Source organism: Tachysurus fulvidraco, chromosome 6, assembly GCF_022655615.1.
Source record: "Tachysurus fulvidraco isolate hzauxx_2018 chromosome 6, HZAU_PFXX_2.0, whole genome shotgun sequence".
Taxonomy (NCBI): domain Eukaryota; kingdom Metazoa; phylum Chordata; class Actinopteri; order Siluriformes; family Bagridae; genus Tachysurus; species Tachysurus fulvidraco.
The window spans coordinates 11294901-11312032 of record NC_062523.1 but is presented as its reverse complement, the minus strand read 5'-3'; the positions used below and the strand labels follow the sequence as shown (position 1 = coordinate 11312032).

The 17132-nt window shown below is 37.3% G+C and overlaps 1 protein-coding gene across 3 annotated transcripts; it reads right to left on the bottom strand.

Moving 5' to 3' along the window:
- Positions 1-287: 287 nt before the first annotated feature.
- slc12a8 (solute carrier family 12 member 8) lies at positions 288-16202 on the bottom strand. 3 transcript variants are annotated; one of them, XM_027164427.2, is made up of 14 exons: positions 15594-16202; positions 15072-15194; positions 14375-14521; positions 13770-13961; positions 13467-13698; positions 8515-8628; positions 7159-7246; positions 6848-6935; positions 5656-5802; positions 3676-4291; positions 3491-3582; positions 3260-3377; positions 1411-1471; positions 288-1220 (listed from the first exon to the last, which is right to left on the bottom strand). In XM_027164427.2, the coding sequence occupies exons 2-14, from the start codon at positions 15111-15113 to the stop codon at positions 1049-1051; spliced, it is 2109 nt and encodes a 702-aa protein (XP_027020228.2). In that variant the 5' UTR covers positions 15114-15194; positions 15594-16202; the 3' UTR covers positions 288-1048. The 3 variants fall into 3 exon arrangements, with proteins under 3 accessions (XP_027020228.2, XP_027020229.2, XP_047670855.1); XM_027164428.2 differs by having other exon boundaries at positions 15887-16202; XM_047814899.1 differs by lacking the exon at positions 15594-16202 and adding an exon at positions 15476-15494.
- Between the last annotated feature and the right edge of the window lie 930 nt (positions 16203-17132).

Sequence of the window (17132 nt, the reverse complement as noted above, 5' to 3'; positions counted from 1 at the left end):
ATCAATCACGTTTAATTTTGAAGCTAATACAGAGAATATGATTCTATAAGCAAATCAATGTAATCACTTTTAACTGCTGCTAAAAACCATGCAACAGTTTTCTTTACAAGGTCAGTTATACTATAGAAACACAGAGTATAACCGAGAATGTGGAGTGGGTGTGTGTTTGATTTTGAAATATGAGTACAAGTTATTCTTGATTAGCATACATTATTAATAAAAATGTCTCTGTAATATAACATGCAGCTGAATACTCAGTAAGGCGATGAATTGGAAGATGAATTGGATGATGGGGAGAGATTTGTTTACTAACACACTAGTTTAGCAAAGTGCAAATACTGTATGAGGAACATATTTTTATCTTTATCTGCCTCACTGTACAAAACACCCATTTAAATATAAATAACATACAGCCTATAAAGAATTTCACAACTATAATAACACCAATATACTAGTTTCTATTGCACTTCTTATAAATCATCATTTCACATCCTTCTGATTTCCCAGATAATAACACAGAATCATGGTATACTGAAAAAAATGCCATACTTCACAGCTTGTGTTTCAGGGCTTGGGTTAGTGTTTGTTTGGAGCTTCACAGATTCTTCCTATGTCTAATTAGATTTTCTTCATAAGGGTAGCTGAATTGCCCCAGGTGTGAATTAGCTTGTAAAATTTCTTGTGTATGGCTTCCCAAATAGGGTTCTCAGGACAGGCTTGGGATCCATCACAATCCTTACTGGGATAAGCAATATACTTAAAATGAATAAATGAAGAAAAGAGTTCAATTGAACAAAATAACTCACAAGCATCATCCATATTTTTGCATTATACTTTCAGACCTCAAGGCATTATAGCTATCGAAACATTGTGTTTACAGTTCATACATTGTGTTTCAAACTAGTTGTCATTAAGACATGTCAGAGAAGAAGTACCAATCAAAGATCAGCTATTAACACTTGTCAATAATGATTGTAAACTTATTCTGAATCATCTGAAAGTTTTTTAAAATGTTATATGTTGGCCAATCTGAATAGGATGATGCTAGTTAATGAAGCTGAGGATGAACCATCTCTTCTTTGGTGGTGATAATAGATGAATGGTGATAGCGGTCTCGCAAGGCAAAGTCTGTATTTTCCTCCGTCAACTGTCTGGTTTCCATGTCAACTGCTGACAAAGACGGTGTCACCACAATCTGGTCTTGAAGCACTTGGTGTGGCCTAATTGAGGAGAGTTACTGTTATCAAGAGCATCAAGCTAAATCGTGCATTAGCACAAGTATTAGTCTGTTACAATGTTAAAGATTTTCTCTATTCTTAGAACAGGAAATCTCTAAATAATCTTAGCCAAAGAACAAAGTCATTAATCAAAAGAAGACACTAAGACCTAAGGAATAAACAATCATCATACCTGCCCAGGCTACTCAGAGAACTCTTTATCCAGCGGTAAAAGCTGAAATGTGCTGCTATACCTGTTAACAAGAGAACACAAACGCAATTTGTATACAGTAAAAAGACCTAAAGGCAAAGACATTAAAAAAATCGTAAGACCAGAACTTATTCAGCTTCATACCAAACTTTATTTCAAGCATCTCTGCTTAGGCAAATTGCTCCAAGGTGAGAATGTGTATAAGTGTAACAATGAATGTGTGTATGTGTGAGGTAAGCTATTTTTTCACCATACTGTATGTGAAAAACAAGGGTTTCAACAGTTTGATTGGTTTATTCAAGTTACCTTTAATCAGACCGACTTATTAATATATTCCCCAAAATAACAACAGATATGGAACGTACCGTTGTCTACTTTCCATTAATATCATTCCATCTTGTCACTGTTATTAAACATTTGGACTTTTAGTCTTTTGATAGTTCTTTTTTTTGGAGAAAATCCTTCTACAATAAGGCAGAGTTGTTTTATTTGTCCCTGAAATCATTCTGATGCTGTAATCATGTATCAGCTCCAGAGGTTAATATTTTTCCATACTGCATCACTTTTGAGATAGCATGCTCTGAATCAATATCTTTTTCACTTCTGGTCACAATTAACTTCTTGCCAAATTAGAAGAAAATGCTGTTGCCTCATGAAACATATCTCTACCAATTCCTGAACTTATAACCAACTTGTATTTCAACCATTTCTTTTACAATTATAATAAGGGGACACACTCAAAAATGTGTAACCATCAGGTAATGATTCAATTACCTAATCTTCATATACATCAATTTTATAATCATCTTTTTTATACTGACTAACTTTTATTATTTTATTATTTCATACTGACCAACATTTCGGTGTTACATTGCTATATTGCTACAATTTAAAAAAGCATACGTGGAATATGTAGTATGGCATTAAGATCTGTGGTTTTGGTTCAATAAAGCTCTTGAAAAACTGATATTCTCTTTTGTGGCAAACATTATGGTCGCTTGTGTTACCAGTTTAAATATGACTCACAACACAAATGCCAAATGCGATTGGCATTTTTAAAAAACCTAAAATCATACAAATGAATGCAAATACATGAAATATTCAATTGTGGTTCATTGTTTGCTTAACTATAATGCTGTTCTTAATTATTATAGCAGTCGCAGTGAAAACAGGTACCCTAATACCCTGCAGCAGCATCTGCAGGACCTGCTTTTCTGTGTGTGTGAGCGTGTGTGAGTGCACGTTATTTGTTTATTTGACATATACAGATAAGTCTGCACCATGAAGAAAAAGCTGCCTAAAGCATAACTCTATATAGATGCAATTATGTGGTGTGTGCTGTTAAAACATTTTGGTTCTTGTGGCTTGAAAAAAAAATAAACAAACTAAAATACAAGTAAAAAAAGGTTGATAAAACAAGCTAATATTAAAACAGCCAAAAAAAACTTTACACAAACTACTGTACAATACAACACAGACAGTCAACCTCCTACAACAGCATGGGATTGGAGAGATTATATATCACACCGTTGCTGAATTCAGCATTAAACTATTCCAAATATCCCACCCAACAGCTGCACAACAGACCGTACTATGCCCAGGACCAAATGCAACCAGTCGCTATATAACAGACAGTTATTCTATTTCTGTTGAGGAGAGACAAAAATAAAGCACTGGAATGTTTTGTTAATGTGAAAATACTAAATATGTTCAATCTTAAATAATTACTGTTACCTCAATGTTGGAAGAAGGTTCTATTTTCAACATGTGTTTCTTTATACGAATCATATATCAACATAAGTTCAGTAACATAAGTAATCAAGATAATTACCTGTTGGTAAACCTGGGCTTGTGTTTCCTATGTAGAGATAAAGGAGGAGGGCCACACTAATATTCACCAAGGCATACACCCACTGGATGACAAACATTATCAAAATGGAGCACAGAGCCTAAAGAATTAAACACATTGACATTTATTTTATTTTTTTTATTCATGAAATATAGTTTCTCAGTTAATGAAACAAAATAGATATTACTAAGTCATTTTCATACTTGTACTTACACCAATTAAGGAAACCCAGTGATTGCAAAACTTGGCATAACATGAATTTGAGACTGGTCGGATATCTGATCCCTCCAGTTTAGGTTTTGTGTCTATAAAAGAAAGATGGTTTGATAAATCTAGTGCTTTACCACTACAGTATGTAAACACTGCGTGCTGATTGTGGACAGAGCATCATCACTTACCATTGGTGTCTGCCTTCTCCCCTGGTATCTGATCGAGTTCAATAGGACTATGAGTAGGCAGAGACAGTTTCCTCTTCCCTCCTGGCTCAGACTCAATAAGCCCTGTCTGACTGCTGGTCTCATCATCTGGGCCATCCTTTTCCTTCACTGATGGGCTGTTGCTGTTCAAATCCAGCCCAAAACTACTGCTCAGTGTTTCTTTAGCAGGAACTTTTGCCTTCCTGCCCCAGACCTTGGCTACATGATTGGACGCTTTCTCTTCCTCTGTATTGTCTGCACTAGGCAATGTAAATATCTGGTCCATGTCTTTAGTGAACTCAAGCAGTGTGCCATTGCTGCACTTGCTCAGAGCTCCACTGCTGCCATAACATGGGTGATTGGTTGTTACTAGTGGTTTTCTAGTGCAGGGTTTTTCAATGAGAGGCCTCCTTTCCTTAACTTGTAGGTTGTAGCTCATGGCTACGCTGAAATAGGAATAGTCGATGATGCTGTAGGTCAGCATGAAGTTGATGGTAACAATAGGAGCCAGAATGTTGACCTGACCAATGAAGATGAAGGCCATGGAGAGTAAGCTTGTTAGACAAATGGCTGCTATTGGAGTTTTATTAGGACCCTTCTGTTAGACAGAAAGTGGATAGAGAATTGACATGCAGTACATACAATAATTAGTGCATATACAGGTGTTATAGTTCTTATAGTAGTGCCAGTTTCTTTTGTAAAATCAGGCTCAAAAAAAGAACAGAGTTCCTCATTATTAAGTTTGAGGTATTTAAATTAATATCATAAACTCAATAATCATCTAAACATTCAACATTACATTCTATCCTCTCTCAGTTTTCATTTTCTAAATCTCTGCATGCTGCATAATAGCACAGTGGAAACATCCAACAATAACAATACAGAGAAAACATCTTCCCTGAACTCTAACACAAATGGTCCCTCCTAAAGCCACACATTTTCCACCATCTCTCTCTCCAATACTCTATGATTCAGGTTGAGATTGTCGGCATGCTTGCACTCCCGGTACTGAATGGCACAGAGCCAGGCCAATCTGGGCTGGCCCTGGCTTCACTTCCTGCATTTGTTCTCGGGCTCTGATTCGAGGCAAGATGTCTCAGGCCTGCTTTTAGTCCACACTGAAGACCCAGACAGAGAAAGGGCAAGGGAAAAGGGCGTGCATTATTTTTTCACAAGCCACAATGTGCCATGCAGGCCCTTCACAGTGTTTTTTTTTTTAAAAAAAAAAACACTCAATTGCTCTATAATTATGGGCACCACCTTTTTGTGGGTACTATCAGTTCTGCCTTCACAAACACTCAAAGTATACAGTGATTAAGCTTTAAGAGTGTTCAACAGAGGTTAGGAAATAAACTGAGCAATATTAAAAAGAAGCATTTACAAAACCAAGCAACTTTATATCCTATAATTCGGAAAGTTGACCTGACCAATGAAGATGAAGGCCAAAGCTCAAATTACTTAAGAAAACACCTAAAAATAAATAGAAATATAAAGAACATCATCTATAAATGAACTAATAAATAGAAAAACAAAGAACATCATCTATGAATGTACCCATGAATTCATCTATGAATTATTGCATCAATCAAGTCACAGCAAATCCACTAATCAAGTCACAGAAACTGTTACAATATCAGGTTTCAAAAAAGTAAAAAACAATCTAAAGTAAAGACTATGAAAGGGCAAACCGTATATCAATTCTATCATAATTATCATAGGAATGTGACTGTCAAAATCACAGCCACAATACACGACAGTATATAAGAGCTGTCACTCTAGCTCCTTTCCTTGTACATATCCAAACAATGGTGTACAGTATGCTACTATTAGGTCTAATAATCAAATCAAGTGGAACATTAAACAATGGACATCATCACAAAGCAGCTTTTCAGAACTTTGGCTGAAATTGGGCAAGAGCTCATATGTTTGTCTTCCAACACAGTGTGATTTTTGCATACGCACCCCTTGTCCCAGGAAAGACAGAGCTGGGATTACTCTCTCTTGGGCGATGCACTGCAGGACCCTGGGTGCTCCATACAGACCACCCATGCAAGAGGCCAGGGAAGACACATAGAGACCCATCAGGAAAAGGAAACCCACCAAGGAGACCTGAAAGGCAGGGTTAATATCAAACACAGGGGAAGAGAGGCAAAAAAAAAAGTTCCACTGAATGCAAAGTAAATAAATAAAACAAAAAAAAAATTAAAGGGTTGACTTACAAAAATGTCTAGGCAAGAAAAATGCAAGGTAAAATATTATAACAGTTTCCACTTTATAGACAGTTCTGCTGTCTTTGTTTCTGATATACGAGAAGCAATGGCAGGGTGTTCACCCCTTTGCAAATCCCCCACTGAGCAGCTGTGGGTCTGCCAGAGTGTACAAGGCCTGTGAGGATCACACCCCAGCATTTCCCAACTATTAGTTTCATACCATTTGGTCCCATGGCATCTACACCACATGAAGCTTGAACTCGGCAACCCGTCTGAGTTACAAATCATACAGTATGACAAAACCATGGATCACAATCTGTGTTTGCACTCAGGTAAACTGTGTTTCACTTTTTATAGGAATCTTTGTCTGATCCAACACTTTAATAAAGTATAGTGCTCTTCGTCTATTGAACAGTTTTACACATATACAATTGGATCAATGTAGTTTGTCTACATATTGAAAGAAACAAGCAAATGCAAATTATGTAGCAAGCTAGCTTTTTGCCTTTGTTAAACATCATATCCATATACAGTAAATGAGTGCATTGTATAGAAAATGGTCCATAATTTCTATATGATGCAAATACAGGTACAGTGACACAATGTCAAGAATATAAAAATGTGTAATTGTTCAATGACATACAAACTGCGCTGGTAGTTTTAACTAGAACTTTTCAGTTTCCCATCCCAAGTACACCACACACCATGATGCTTGTGCATGTACATGTTTGTTTTCCTCTGCTTTACTCCTAAACACATCGATATAAATATCTACATCAATAATAATAGGCTTAAAGTCAAAGTAAAGCAAAAATTATTTAGCACCTTCACAGGGAACTTTCTGCATTAATTTTGTGAGCAACCATGTTGTAATGCTTTCAAAGTAATGCCAGAAAAAAAAGCCTACACCTCTGATACCAAGGTAGAAACATTAGTAATATTACCTTTTCTGCTATTAAGAAATCATAGCGTAGAGCATCTCTGGTACAGATGGCTCCCAGCAAGAACACAAAAACAAGGTATAGGAACCACCTGCAAAATCCAGCAATATCACAGTTCTACACTGATACACACACTGTATGCTTAATAAATTAAAGAACTGAAACAGTATAAGAGGCTGTTAAACATATGAATACTGTATACACTGTAATTTAATTACTGAGTGGCACAAGTATTACAATTTTTACTCAATTATATATGGATATATATTTCACAATTATATAGATAAGGTGTCTATAAATGGTGAATCACATACGAGATGAACACAGCTGCCAGGGTCCCCAAAGGTATGCTATGCTCTGGTTTATGAAGATCTGAACTCATGTTGAACCCCGCCATCACGCCTATACATAACACAAAGACAGAGTTATTCCACACAGAGTAAATGCAAGCGTGAAAAAAAGAACTAGCAGCCACCCTCTCATTTATACATACCACATTTTAAAATTATATTTGCACAGAAAGATCATTTTAAAATGTGGCATGTACTGTATAAATAACTTTTTCCTCATCAGTTGGCACAGTTTTCTCTAAATCTTCGCAATCAATTAATTATTGGATTATAAGGAAGGAACAAGGGGGGCACGGTGGCTTAGTGGTTAGCACGTTCGCCTCGCACCTCCAGGATTGGGGGCTTGATTCCCACCTCCGCCTTGTGTGTGTGGAGTTTGCATGTTCTCCCCGTGCCTCGGGGTTTCCTCCGGGTACTCCGGTTTCCTTCCCCGGTCCGAAGACATGCATGGTAGGTTGATTGGCATCTCTGGAAAATTGTCCGTAGTGTGTGATTGCGTGAGTGAATGAGTGTGTGTGTGTGTGTGTGTGTGTGTGCGCGCCCTGCGATGGGTTGGCACTCCGTCCAGGGTGTATCCTGCCTTGATGCCCAATGACACCTGAGATAGGCACAGGCTTCCCGTGACCCGAGAAGTTCGGATAAGCGGTAGAAAATGAATGAATGAATTAATTAATTAATTAATTAATGAATGAATGAATGAAGGAATAAAAAAACAACAGTAGGTTGCTGTTACAGAAAATAATCCACAGTGTGATATGCAGAGATGGGGGACTCGAGTCATATGACTTGACTCGAGTCAGACTTAAGTCACAAATTTGAGACTGGAGACTTGCTTGACAAATATTAAAAAAAAGACTCAACTTGACTTTGACTTGACATTCATGACTTGAGACTTGACTCTGACTTGAGTTAAATGATTCAAAGATGGGGGACTCGACTTGACTCGAGTCAGACTTAGGTCACAAATTTGAGAAGACTTGAAAAAAGACTTGACTTGACTTGACATTCATGACTTGAAACTTACAGTACTTGTGACTTGCACATGTATGACTTACTCCCACCTCTGGTGATATGGTCTTGCATGAAGCAGTTTAACTTTTACCACCCCAAAGTTTCTTTTAAGTAAATTATGAAACAGCAGATACTAATGAGTTGACTCTCCCGTGATTCCTCCAATAAAACAAGTTTTTACAGAAAAACTCCTTACAGAAAGCTTTTGGAAGCTTACCACACCTATAAACCTTATATAGGACATCATCAGGCTGGAATTTAATGATAACTTTGGCTATTTAGTATAAATAAAAAAAAAGTGTAAATCACCTGTTGCAGCAGGAAAGAAAACCCCAAAAACAGTAAAGAAAGTTTCTCCAGCTGTGTAGTCAGGCAGAATATTCCTCCATAAAAGCTCTTCAGAATAGCCAACAAATCCATGCTCTGAAAATAAAAATCAGGCCAGAACAATGTCAGCACATCAAATCATTGCTAACTTATTCAGTAATTAAATCCTTAAACTGTGTGATCCATGGCAAAAGCCTACAGTATTATAAAAAAATATATACTTAACAATGGTGCTGAAGTTCTGTGATTCTGTTTTATTTATATATTCTGAATTCAAGCACTATAACCCTACACTTGATTTCCCTCATAGTCCATTTTACAGTAATTGTGTTTAAGAAAATCTTTCTGTATGATGCGACAGGGTCCTTAATGGGAACATGACATCAATTGGACATTAAAAATAAATATGCATTCAGTTAAGACATTATAAAACCTATAATAGATCTATCGTTCTGTGATATGAAACGTCTGACCAGCTGGAGCAGGACTCTTCTGTCAGCATGGGCGGGGCTCTATATGTGTGTGTGTGTGTGTGTGTGTGTGTGTGTGTGTGTGTCTGACCACACCAGGACTTTATGTAAGTGTCAGGGGAGGACAGAGTCTCCCGCCAAGATGTGTACAAAAGCAGTGCGGACATTACTGGGTAAATGTTGGACTGAATTCTGGGTGTGTTCTCAGGCTAACCAAACAGGCATTTGAAGAAAATTTGTATAAGCTGCAGCTTGCGATATCACTGTTTTGCTAAGCAGAAGAGGCAACAATAGTGACTGTATGCATGAGATATAGTGCAGCCCACAAAACTGAATGCCCAGGAACAATAATTGTCAAGAAAAACACTTAAACTCTGTAACATTAGAGAATGAATAGAAATAGACAACATAACTCAAAACCGAGTGGTTCTGAATGGAGCACAATTGTTACCATGTGCTATAATAAAAAAATAGTCCAGCTCTCTTATTTGTACTTATAAGGTATAGAAGGGTCACTTGACTTGACTTGAAACCTCACCTGTATGAACTTTGCACCCAGAGAGATTGAGAGCAATTTGTAGCACTTGGCCATGAAAGTGTATGGACCATTTCCCTCTCGGTTATCTTGTGATGGGAAAGAATGTGTTCTCTTGGATTAATGACATGTTTTTCAAAAAGGAAGTCACCACCCTTTCAGAAGCCCTGCCTGTTCCTAACCTTCCAAGACACAGCTCTAAGGAAAGAGCAAGTACCAGAGCAACAGAAAGAAAAGAGAATCAAGATTTTTAAAAAAAAGGAAGTATTATACAGTTTCGAAACGCCTCCCTGCTTGTGGCGCAATAATACTGCAGTATTTTTTTAGAATATATATGAAAAAAAGAGGTCATGCATTTTTGTCAACCTTTTTTAGAATGTTCATCTAATATTTATTTCAGTTTGTTGGACTTATATAAAACAGAACAAAAATAAATGAAAAAATTAAATATGTTTTTTTAACCAGAAAAAGACTTTAATTCTTTTTTTCCTCAGAGGGGGCGCTAAAGAGTAAGATCCTTATCTACATCATTAATTTCAATGCATCATGCAAAAATGTTATGAATTTCTAAAACAAAGTGTAAAACAATTAGGAAACATGAATATATTACATGATTATCATTCCTAAGGTCAAATAAAGTTGAGTAGAAATATTTATATATTATGTACCTCTTATGAAAATGTATTTATTTTTTAAATTATATTGTTACATTTTTCAATACATTATTTAGGATGAACATAAAAAGGCCTAGCAAATATTATTCACATTAATCTATATCAATGTGCTAAATAATTCATAACATTACTAGCAATTATTGATTATATTGTTTATAGATGTGCAAATTGGAAATTCAGTTTATTGACATACCCATTTATTGCATATATGTTTGTTGCTAATGGCATTTTAAACTCTAGCAAGTCATCATTGGATCAAATCAAATCACATGCTGTAAATAATCTTACTGAAAGGGACCAAGTAGAGTAACAGCATATCCTGTGGCCATGACATTATGAGTATGATAACTCACACATATGCTCTCACCCACACCCCACAACCACAGCCACAACCGCTAGACCACACACACAAAAATGATAACAGGGCTGTCAGACTGCTGCATGAAGCTATTTATAGTTGGAGCCCTTCTCATCAGAAGTCGTGAAAGTGAAGATATGGAGGCTTCAAGCAAATAGCTCAGATCTCCTTCCTGCCTGTTCTTTTGTCCCAGGCCAAATATGTGGGTGAGCCCGGTTAACACCCTTAAACCAAAACCATGACCGCATACAGGTTTCCTGTCCAAACCGGGGCGTTGCAAGAGTCACGCAAGTTCCATTGCAGAAGCACATTCTGCATACCAATGTGGAGAATCACAAATAACATACAACCAAAACATAACTCTAGCCAAAACTGAATACATCACTGACACTGAGTAGGAATGGTTATGAGTCACAACATTTTAATATAGCTAACACAATAAAAACTCAAAATCCCTCCTTACAATCACACAAATTGTGTCAGAATAGGGGATAATTTTTCCCCCCTGAAACTGGCCTCTAGAATATGTGTGCTCATTGCAATGGCATGATATTGAGAAGAAATCTCAGGAGGACACCACTCATAACATTATATCATTTCCAGCATAATATTTCAAGTATTCACCATAACTGTGATTAAATTGGTCAAAGCATGTAGCAGACTTAGCAGTATACAGAGACATGTTAAGATCACAGAGCATTTTACAGACTAACCATTAATTTCTATTCTTTTATGGCCATTCACTGAGAGGTCTGACTTCTGTATCGGGATCAGTAGAAGCTGCTTAGTCTCTATTGTGTCCGTGTTGGCCTTGACTGTCTGATTAAAATGGTTATCAAATTGTAAACACATGCGCAGCAGCTCCCTTTTCCCGAGACTGGCAGGTAGGCCGCACATGTGGCGCCCGGCGTGGGCCACAGAATAAATTGGAGCCCAGCCAGCAGTGAGATCACTTCTCTACTATATAGCCTAATTGGAAAAACCTGTACAAACCAGGAAAATTGTATTCCCCATACCAACCAAAAGTATGTTCTGTTCTCAGGCACAGCTGCTAAAAGAGTTAACTAGAAGAGTTGGACACATGCATGTGGGCAACAGCAGCAACAGTAGCACTTTCTCAAATTCAAAGATTTCAGCACTGCTTTAAATCCAACTTCCGTCATTTTTTTTTTTTCAATCCTCCTGCTCAGATTTCACTGCAGCTCAACCCACACAGAAAAAGAGAGTGAGAGAAATATAGAGGGAAACTAGATCATATTTGTGGAAGTCTTTTCTCCATTCTCGACAGGAAGTTAGTAATCAAGAGAACAGGAAGAGCTGGGATGGACTTCCTGAAGATCCAGGGTGAGAGTACACACTGGCCCCATCCTTTATAGCTTAGGCCTTTCCTGCACACAAGACTTCTGAGTAAACATCACACAGGACACATAGAGCCCTTTTAAGTCAATTTAATTGTCAGAACCTTGTCCAATATGTGAGAATTTAAAACATAAATAATAACAAGGCTTAAAATAGTCATGAAATAATTAAAAGGGGGCGATAAACTTCTCCATCGACACTCATCCAGCAGTACTATACATAAAAGAAGAATAAACAAACTAATGCAAAAATGTTGGCTGTCTTTTGAGGAAAAAAAAAAGAAATCAAATATCAAATATCACGTACAGTCGAGCTGGAAGATTGTCAGGAAAATTTGGAGTGAGGAGAGAATACACTCACACTTTTCATTCACATGTGAATGCAAAGTTCACACACTGGCATATTTTTGCGAAGTGGAAGAAAACCCATGTTTCAGCAGCACATGAATTGCTTATTTACCACAAATGTAGTTGAGCAGGTAAGATGTTTTGCAATGAAGCTCTGAGATTATTATTTTTAAGAAGGAGGCTGTACTGATCTATGCTTAAATCATTCAAGGACAAGGTCGGCGGTGAAGCAGGTGTTTATAAAAAACCAAGGTCTCGCACAACAGACATAAAAAGTATAACATTGCCAGAAGAAGTGCAAGGAGAGTCAATAAAATAAGAAAAAGGGACAGGTTTAAAAGGATTAAAAGCTGCAGAGCACTCTGGTTAAAAATAAAGCAAACAAGGAACAAGACTTTCATGATGAATATACTACATAGTTTCTTAGACTATGATGTGTCTGTGTTGCACATTCCAACTATATCAGCCATATGATTTAAATTAGTGAATAACTGAATGCATTGATGTGCATGTGTACATGGGTGTTTTGCAGTCTCTTTTCTGTTCTATAGTTTACAACTAAAAACGTAACTGTCAGACACAAAACAAAAAGCAGAACTGTCGCAGAACTCCAAGTAACCTCAGTTTTCTGTTTGATGTAGGCGGAGTACAAATGTAGGTCTAGTATGTATAGAAAGACTCTAGTAATCTTTAACAATCTGAACAAATTAAAGCAATCATTCTGCCAATTAAATTTAAGGTACTGATTGATTTCAAGTCCAACGCAAGTGAAAGTAACTGAATAGCAGCTCCATACTGACATCTATTGGACTGAACTAGGTAAAGGACAGCATAATTTATAACAAAAAGGTAAATATAAAAGGTGATTAGGTGGGGAAAGGTTCAGCATTTTCCTACTGGATGCATTTAAAAGCATGGCAGCCTTTACATTATTAGATTCGATTATTATTGCTCTAGCAATAGCAGGTCCTAGCATTTGATTGGATTACATTATTTCTTCATAATCCAAAGAAAAATCAAGAAACGTTATAGCCGCATTATTCATAAATACTGCCCATAGAGATCAGAGTCAATTTATATGAAGATACCACATTTTTCTTGGGGTCAATGCTTTGATGCATGTTGATGCAAAAATCTCACAATTTAATGAATGCGGTGCTTTGTTCTGCTATTACTATATGACTCACATACCTGGGTCCAAATGGCTGAAGGTTCCAATTACAAAATCCAGAGTAGATACAGCAAGTATGGCCAACAGGACGAGCTGCAGCCGGACAATCCACTTTACTCCAGCCAGGTTAATCCCAAGCAGGCCCAGGAGGACAGCCACAGAGATACCCCGGACAGCCCAAACACTCTGAACAGTCAGCATCTCGGCTATGGACTCCGCAAAGCCAGTGATGTACATGGCTCCAGCCACACACTGAGAAAAGATCACCATGTGTTAAACGTTGCTATTTTTTCCTCACAGGTGTACCACCAAAATCTTCTTACCTGCCCAAACACATAGAGGAGTCCAACAGTGCCTCCGACTCTTCCTCCGAGAACCATGGAGATCATGGAATATACGCCCCCATTGCCCACGGTACACCGTTCACACACACCCACACCTGACATAACAGTCACCAGTGCAACCAGCACAACCAGTGACACCAGGAGTATGCCCAGGAGCACCCCGGTGTTACCCTGAAACAAAGGTTTAGATTAGTTTGTGTTTGCCATTGTGTTTACTGATCAAATATCATCCAGAAAAATTAAGCAAACCTAATATTTTAAAATGATCCATTGTAACAGTGCAAAATTTTGTGCAAAAAAAAAAAGGCGTTTCTTTTTTTTTTTTGGCGTCAATTATGGTCAACCCTATAACTGTCCCGAAACATGCTTCTATTCTTCTAGGTCCATAGTTCGTTTGATTCTTTTTTAAACCGAAAATAGTCATTACTATACATCCTTGGAAAGTAGTATTAAAAACCTTTACTCTAGACAAAATGTAATGCCATAAGCTGTGTAAAAGGTGTAACATCCCCTCACATTATAGAAAGATTTCAAAACTAGGACATCTTTCTATCGACACTCTAAATCATCAAAATGTCACTCACTACAAGCCATCCGGTGCGGAGAAAAAGCACAACACCAAAAATGTTGATCATGCAGGTTGTAAAGACACCATCCCAGGTGCCAAACAGGACAGGCTCCCACACAAACAGTTTCACCTTCCACCATGGCTGAGCATTCATCTGAGAGCCCTGCATAAGGATTCAAACACTGAAATAAATGTATTGTTTTCCTTGTTGATTGGGTGAAACCATTAAAAAGTATAAGTAACCTTGTTTTATATATGTTTCACCTGAAAACCTAAATATAGCATAATGTATGCTTTAGAGGGATACAATTAGACTTTAAGGACCAGTGAATGCTAATTAAAAATGGACAACATGCACCTACACCAATACAAAAGCTGTAACCTTGATTTTACCAGCCCAGACTTTAAGACACAAGATATATATCAGTTTACAAAGTTGCTTCTGTTCTTTAAGAAGCATTAATAAATGTACGGGTTGTCCAAACAGCTGAGCCACTTGTTGTCTTTAAACAAACAGTAAAGACCTACCTCTTCACCAAACACTTGGATTAGCATACATTTATTTAAAATCCACCGACTTGTGTAGTTTCTAAACTATATGTTCCAACAAAGGATGATTTAGTGGTTTCTTAAACCCTAGGTCTACTGAACTAGTATAAGGATGTCTAGTTAAATGTGTAAATGTAAATGTAACATGAAGCACAAAACTCTACCTGGGCATTTTCATGAAATAACTCCTGAACGTGTGAGCTCATGTTGCCACCTGTCTCAACCTTGCAGCATTTTCCTCATAGGAAGCTCAGAAATATCACTAGTTCTTGCCACTTTAACTTCACCTGTAAACACAAAAATGACTCTTAGTGCACCTGCTGAAAGTTAAAGACTACCAAGAGAGAAAAGATTTTGGTAGAGAATAACAACTAATCTAATCACTAGTCTGTTTTTGAGAAACAGTCACATGACTGGACTATTAATCATCTACAAAATAATTATATTCTACATCGCCACAGCTTTTATGTGCAATCATGTTTCTAGATATACACACACACACACACACACACACTATACTGTATGTATTATGCATTATATGTATACACTCTATATACACTCTAAGTACAAGTAAAGCTGTTTTCTCCATGACAGTGGTTAAAATCCTCAGGTAAACTATAAAGCTTTGAATAGTGCAAAACTTACTGAAAGCGTCACCAAGGTAAATACCACATATTATACCTTACCTGGTCCAGGTGTGTGCGCGCGCTCAGTGTCGCTTCAGAAGGACCTAAAGACGAAGATTTGCTCGAAGCAAATACCTGAACCTCATAGTACAAAAATGTGGTTTTTGTTTCCTTCGTTTCACCACCGAATAGTATACGAGTTAACTTTTCTAGGTTAAATTAAGACGCAGTCTCTTCTGGACACACTAAACAGCCCGCCCTTCATGACATATAAACCATTTGTTGTTTTGATTCGGACATCCTGTTTGTAAAGACTCTAATCCATCCATCCATGTGTTAATAATCATACATACCCGAAATAGTCCAAACGTAATAATAACATGATAGCTTTAGTTCTAGCGCGTTTCAGTGCCTCTGCTATGTCATGCCATGTCATGCCTTTCAGTCCTAATAAATGTGCTAATGCTACGTGGGCAATTGTGGCACGTCATTAAACAAATGTTAGAGTTGGGTCATGTTTAAAGGTGTGCAGCATCAAACACTTTAACACTGTGAGTCACACTGAGCTATAATTTAACAAAGCGGGACAAATTTATTCCCAGTTATGTTCTATGAAGGATTAGTAGTATATCAGTCAGACAGAACATCCCTAAATCTGCCCAGGATTTTCTACACTTTCCAACACATTAACCAAGCAATCAAGAACACTGAGTATGCTACAAGGGTGCTGGTAGTTTCTGGAGAGCAAAATTGTGGACCTAAAAGTGTGAATTTTGTGATTGCTTGGACTTATTATTATAGTGACATGAATATAATATAATTGTGACATGGTTAACATACACAGACACCTTCACTGGGAACATTATCAGGAACACAATATAAATAATGGGTAGGGCGTCACTTTAATCTCAAAACAGCATCAATTCTTCATAGTACAAATTTTTATAAGTTATTTTTTTAAGTTACGTTTTTCTACATGTTGACATGATTGTATCCTGTAGTCCCTGCATAGTTTTTAGGGACACTGACCTATTGCATTCAGATTTGGTGACCTGCTAGAGATCTGCTGGAAGGTTAGATTATGGGTTACGTTGTGGCCATGAAACATAACTGATTAGTATTAACAAGCCCAGTGTGCCAAAAAAATTAAACCTTCCCAACTCAATTACACCACCTCCACCAGCCTGACTTGACACAAAGCAGGTTGGATCCATGAATTTATGCTGTTGGTGCCAAATTTTTACCCTACCATCTGTGTTCTTCAGTAGAAATCAAATTTCATCAGATCATGTTGTTATTCCATCCTCAACAGTCCAGTTTTGCTGAGCCTGTGCCCAGTGCAGCCTCAGTTTTTTGTTCTTGACCAACAGAAGTGGAACCTGCTGTTGTAGTCTATCATTTTCCAAAAATACTCAAACCAGCCCTTCTAATAAAGTGTATATAAAATACCTCAAAATCAATTTGGGACAGTGTTGTTCCATCAAAAACAAATGGGGATGGTTTTATTTCATTTTTACGTGGAGGCTGGACAATCATTATCTGGAGGATTATGTAAAACAAGGTCTGAGTGAATTCACTAAATGACAAAAAGTTACATCT

Coding starts and splice junctions, on each gene's coding strand:
- slc12a8 (XM_027164427.2), bottom strand. CDS start 15,113: ATGAGCTCACACGTTCAGGAGTTATTTCATGAAAATGCCCAG. Junction 3,583..3,675: donor GGAGAAGGCAGACACCAATG/GTAAGTGATGAT, acceptor TTTCTTTTATAG/ACACAAAACCTAAACTGGAG. Junction 3,378..3,490: donor ACTGGGTTTCCTTAATTGGT/GTAAGTACAAGT, acceptor TTAATTCTTTAG/GCTCTGTGCTCCATTTTGAT.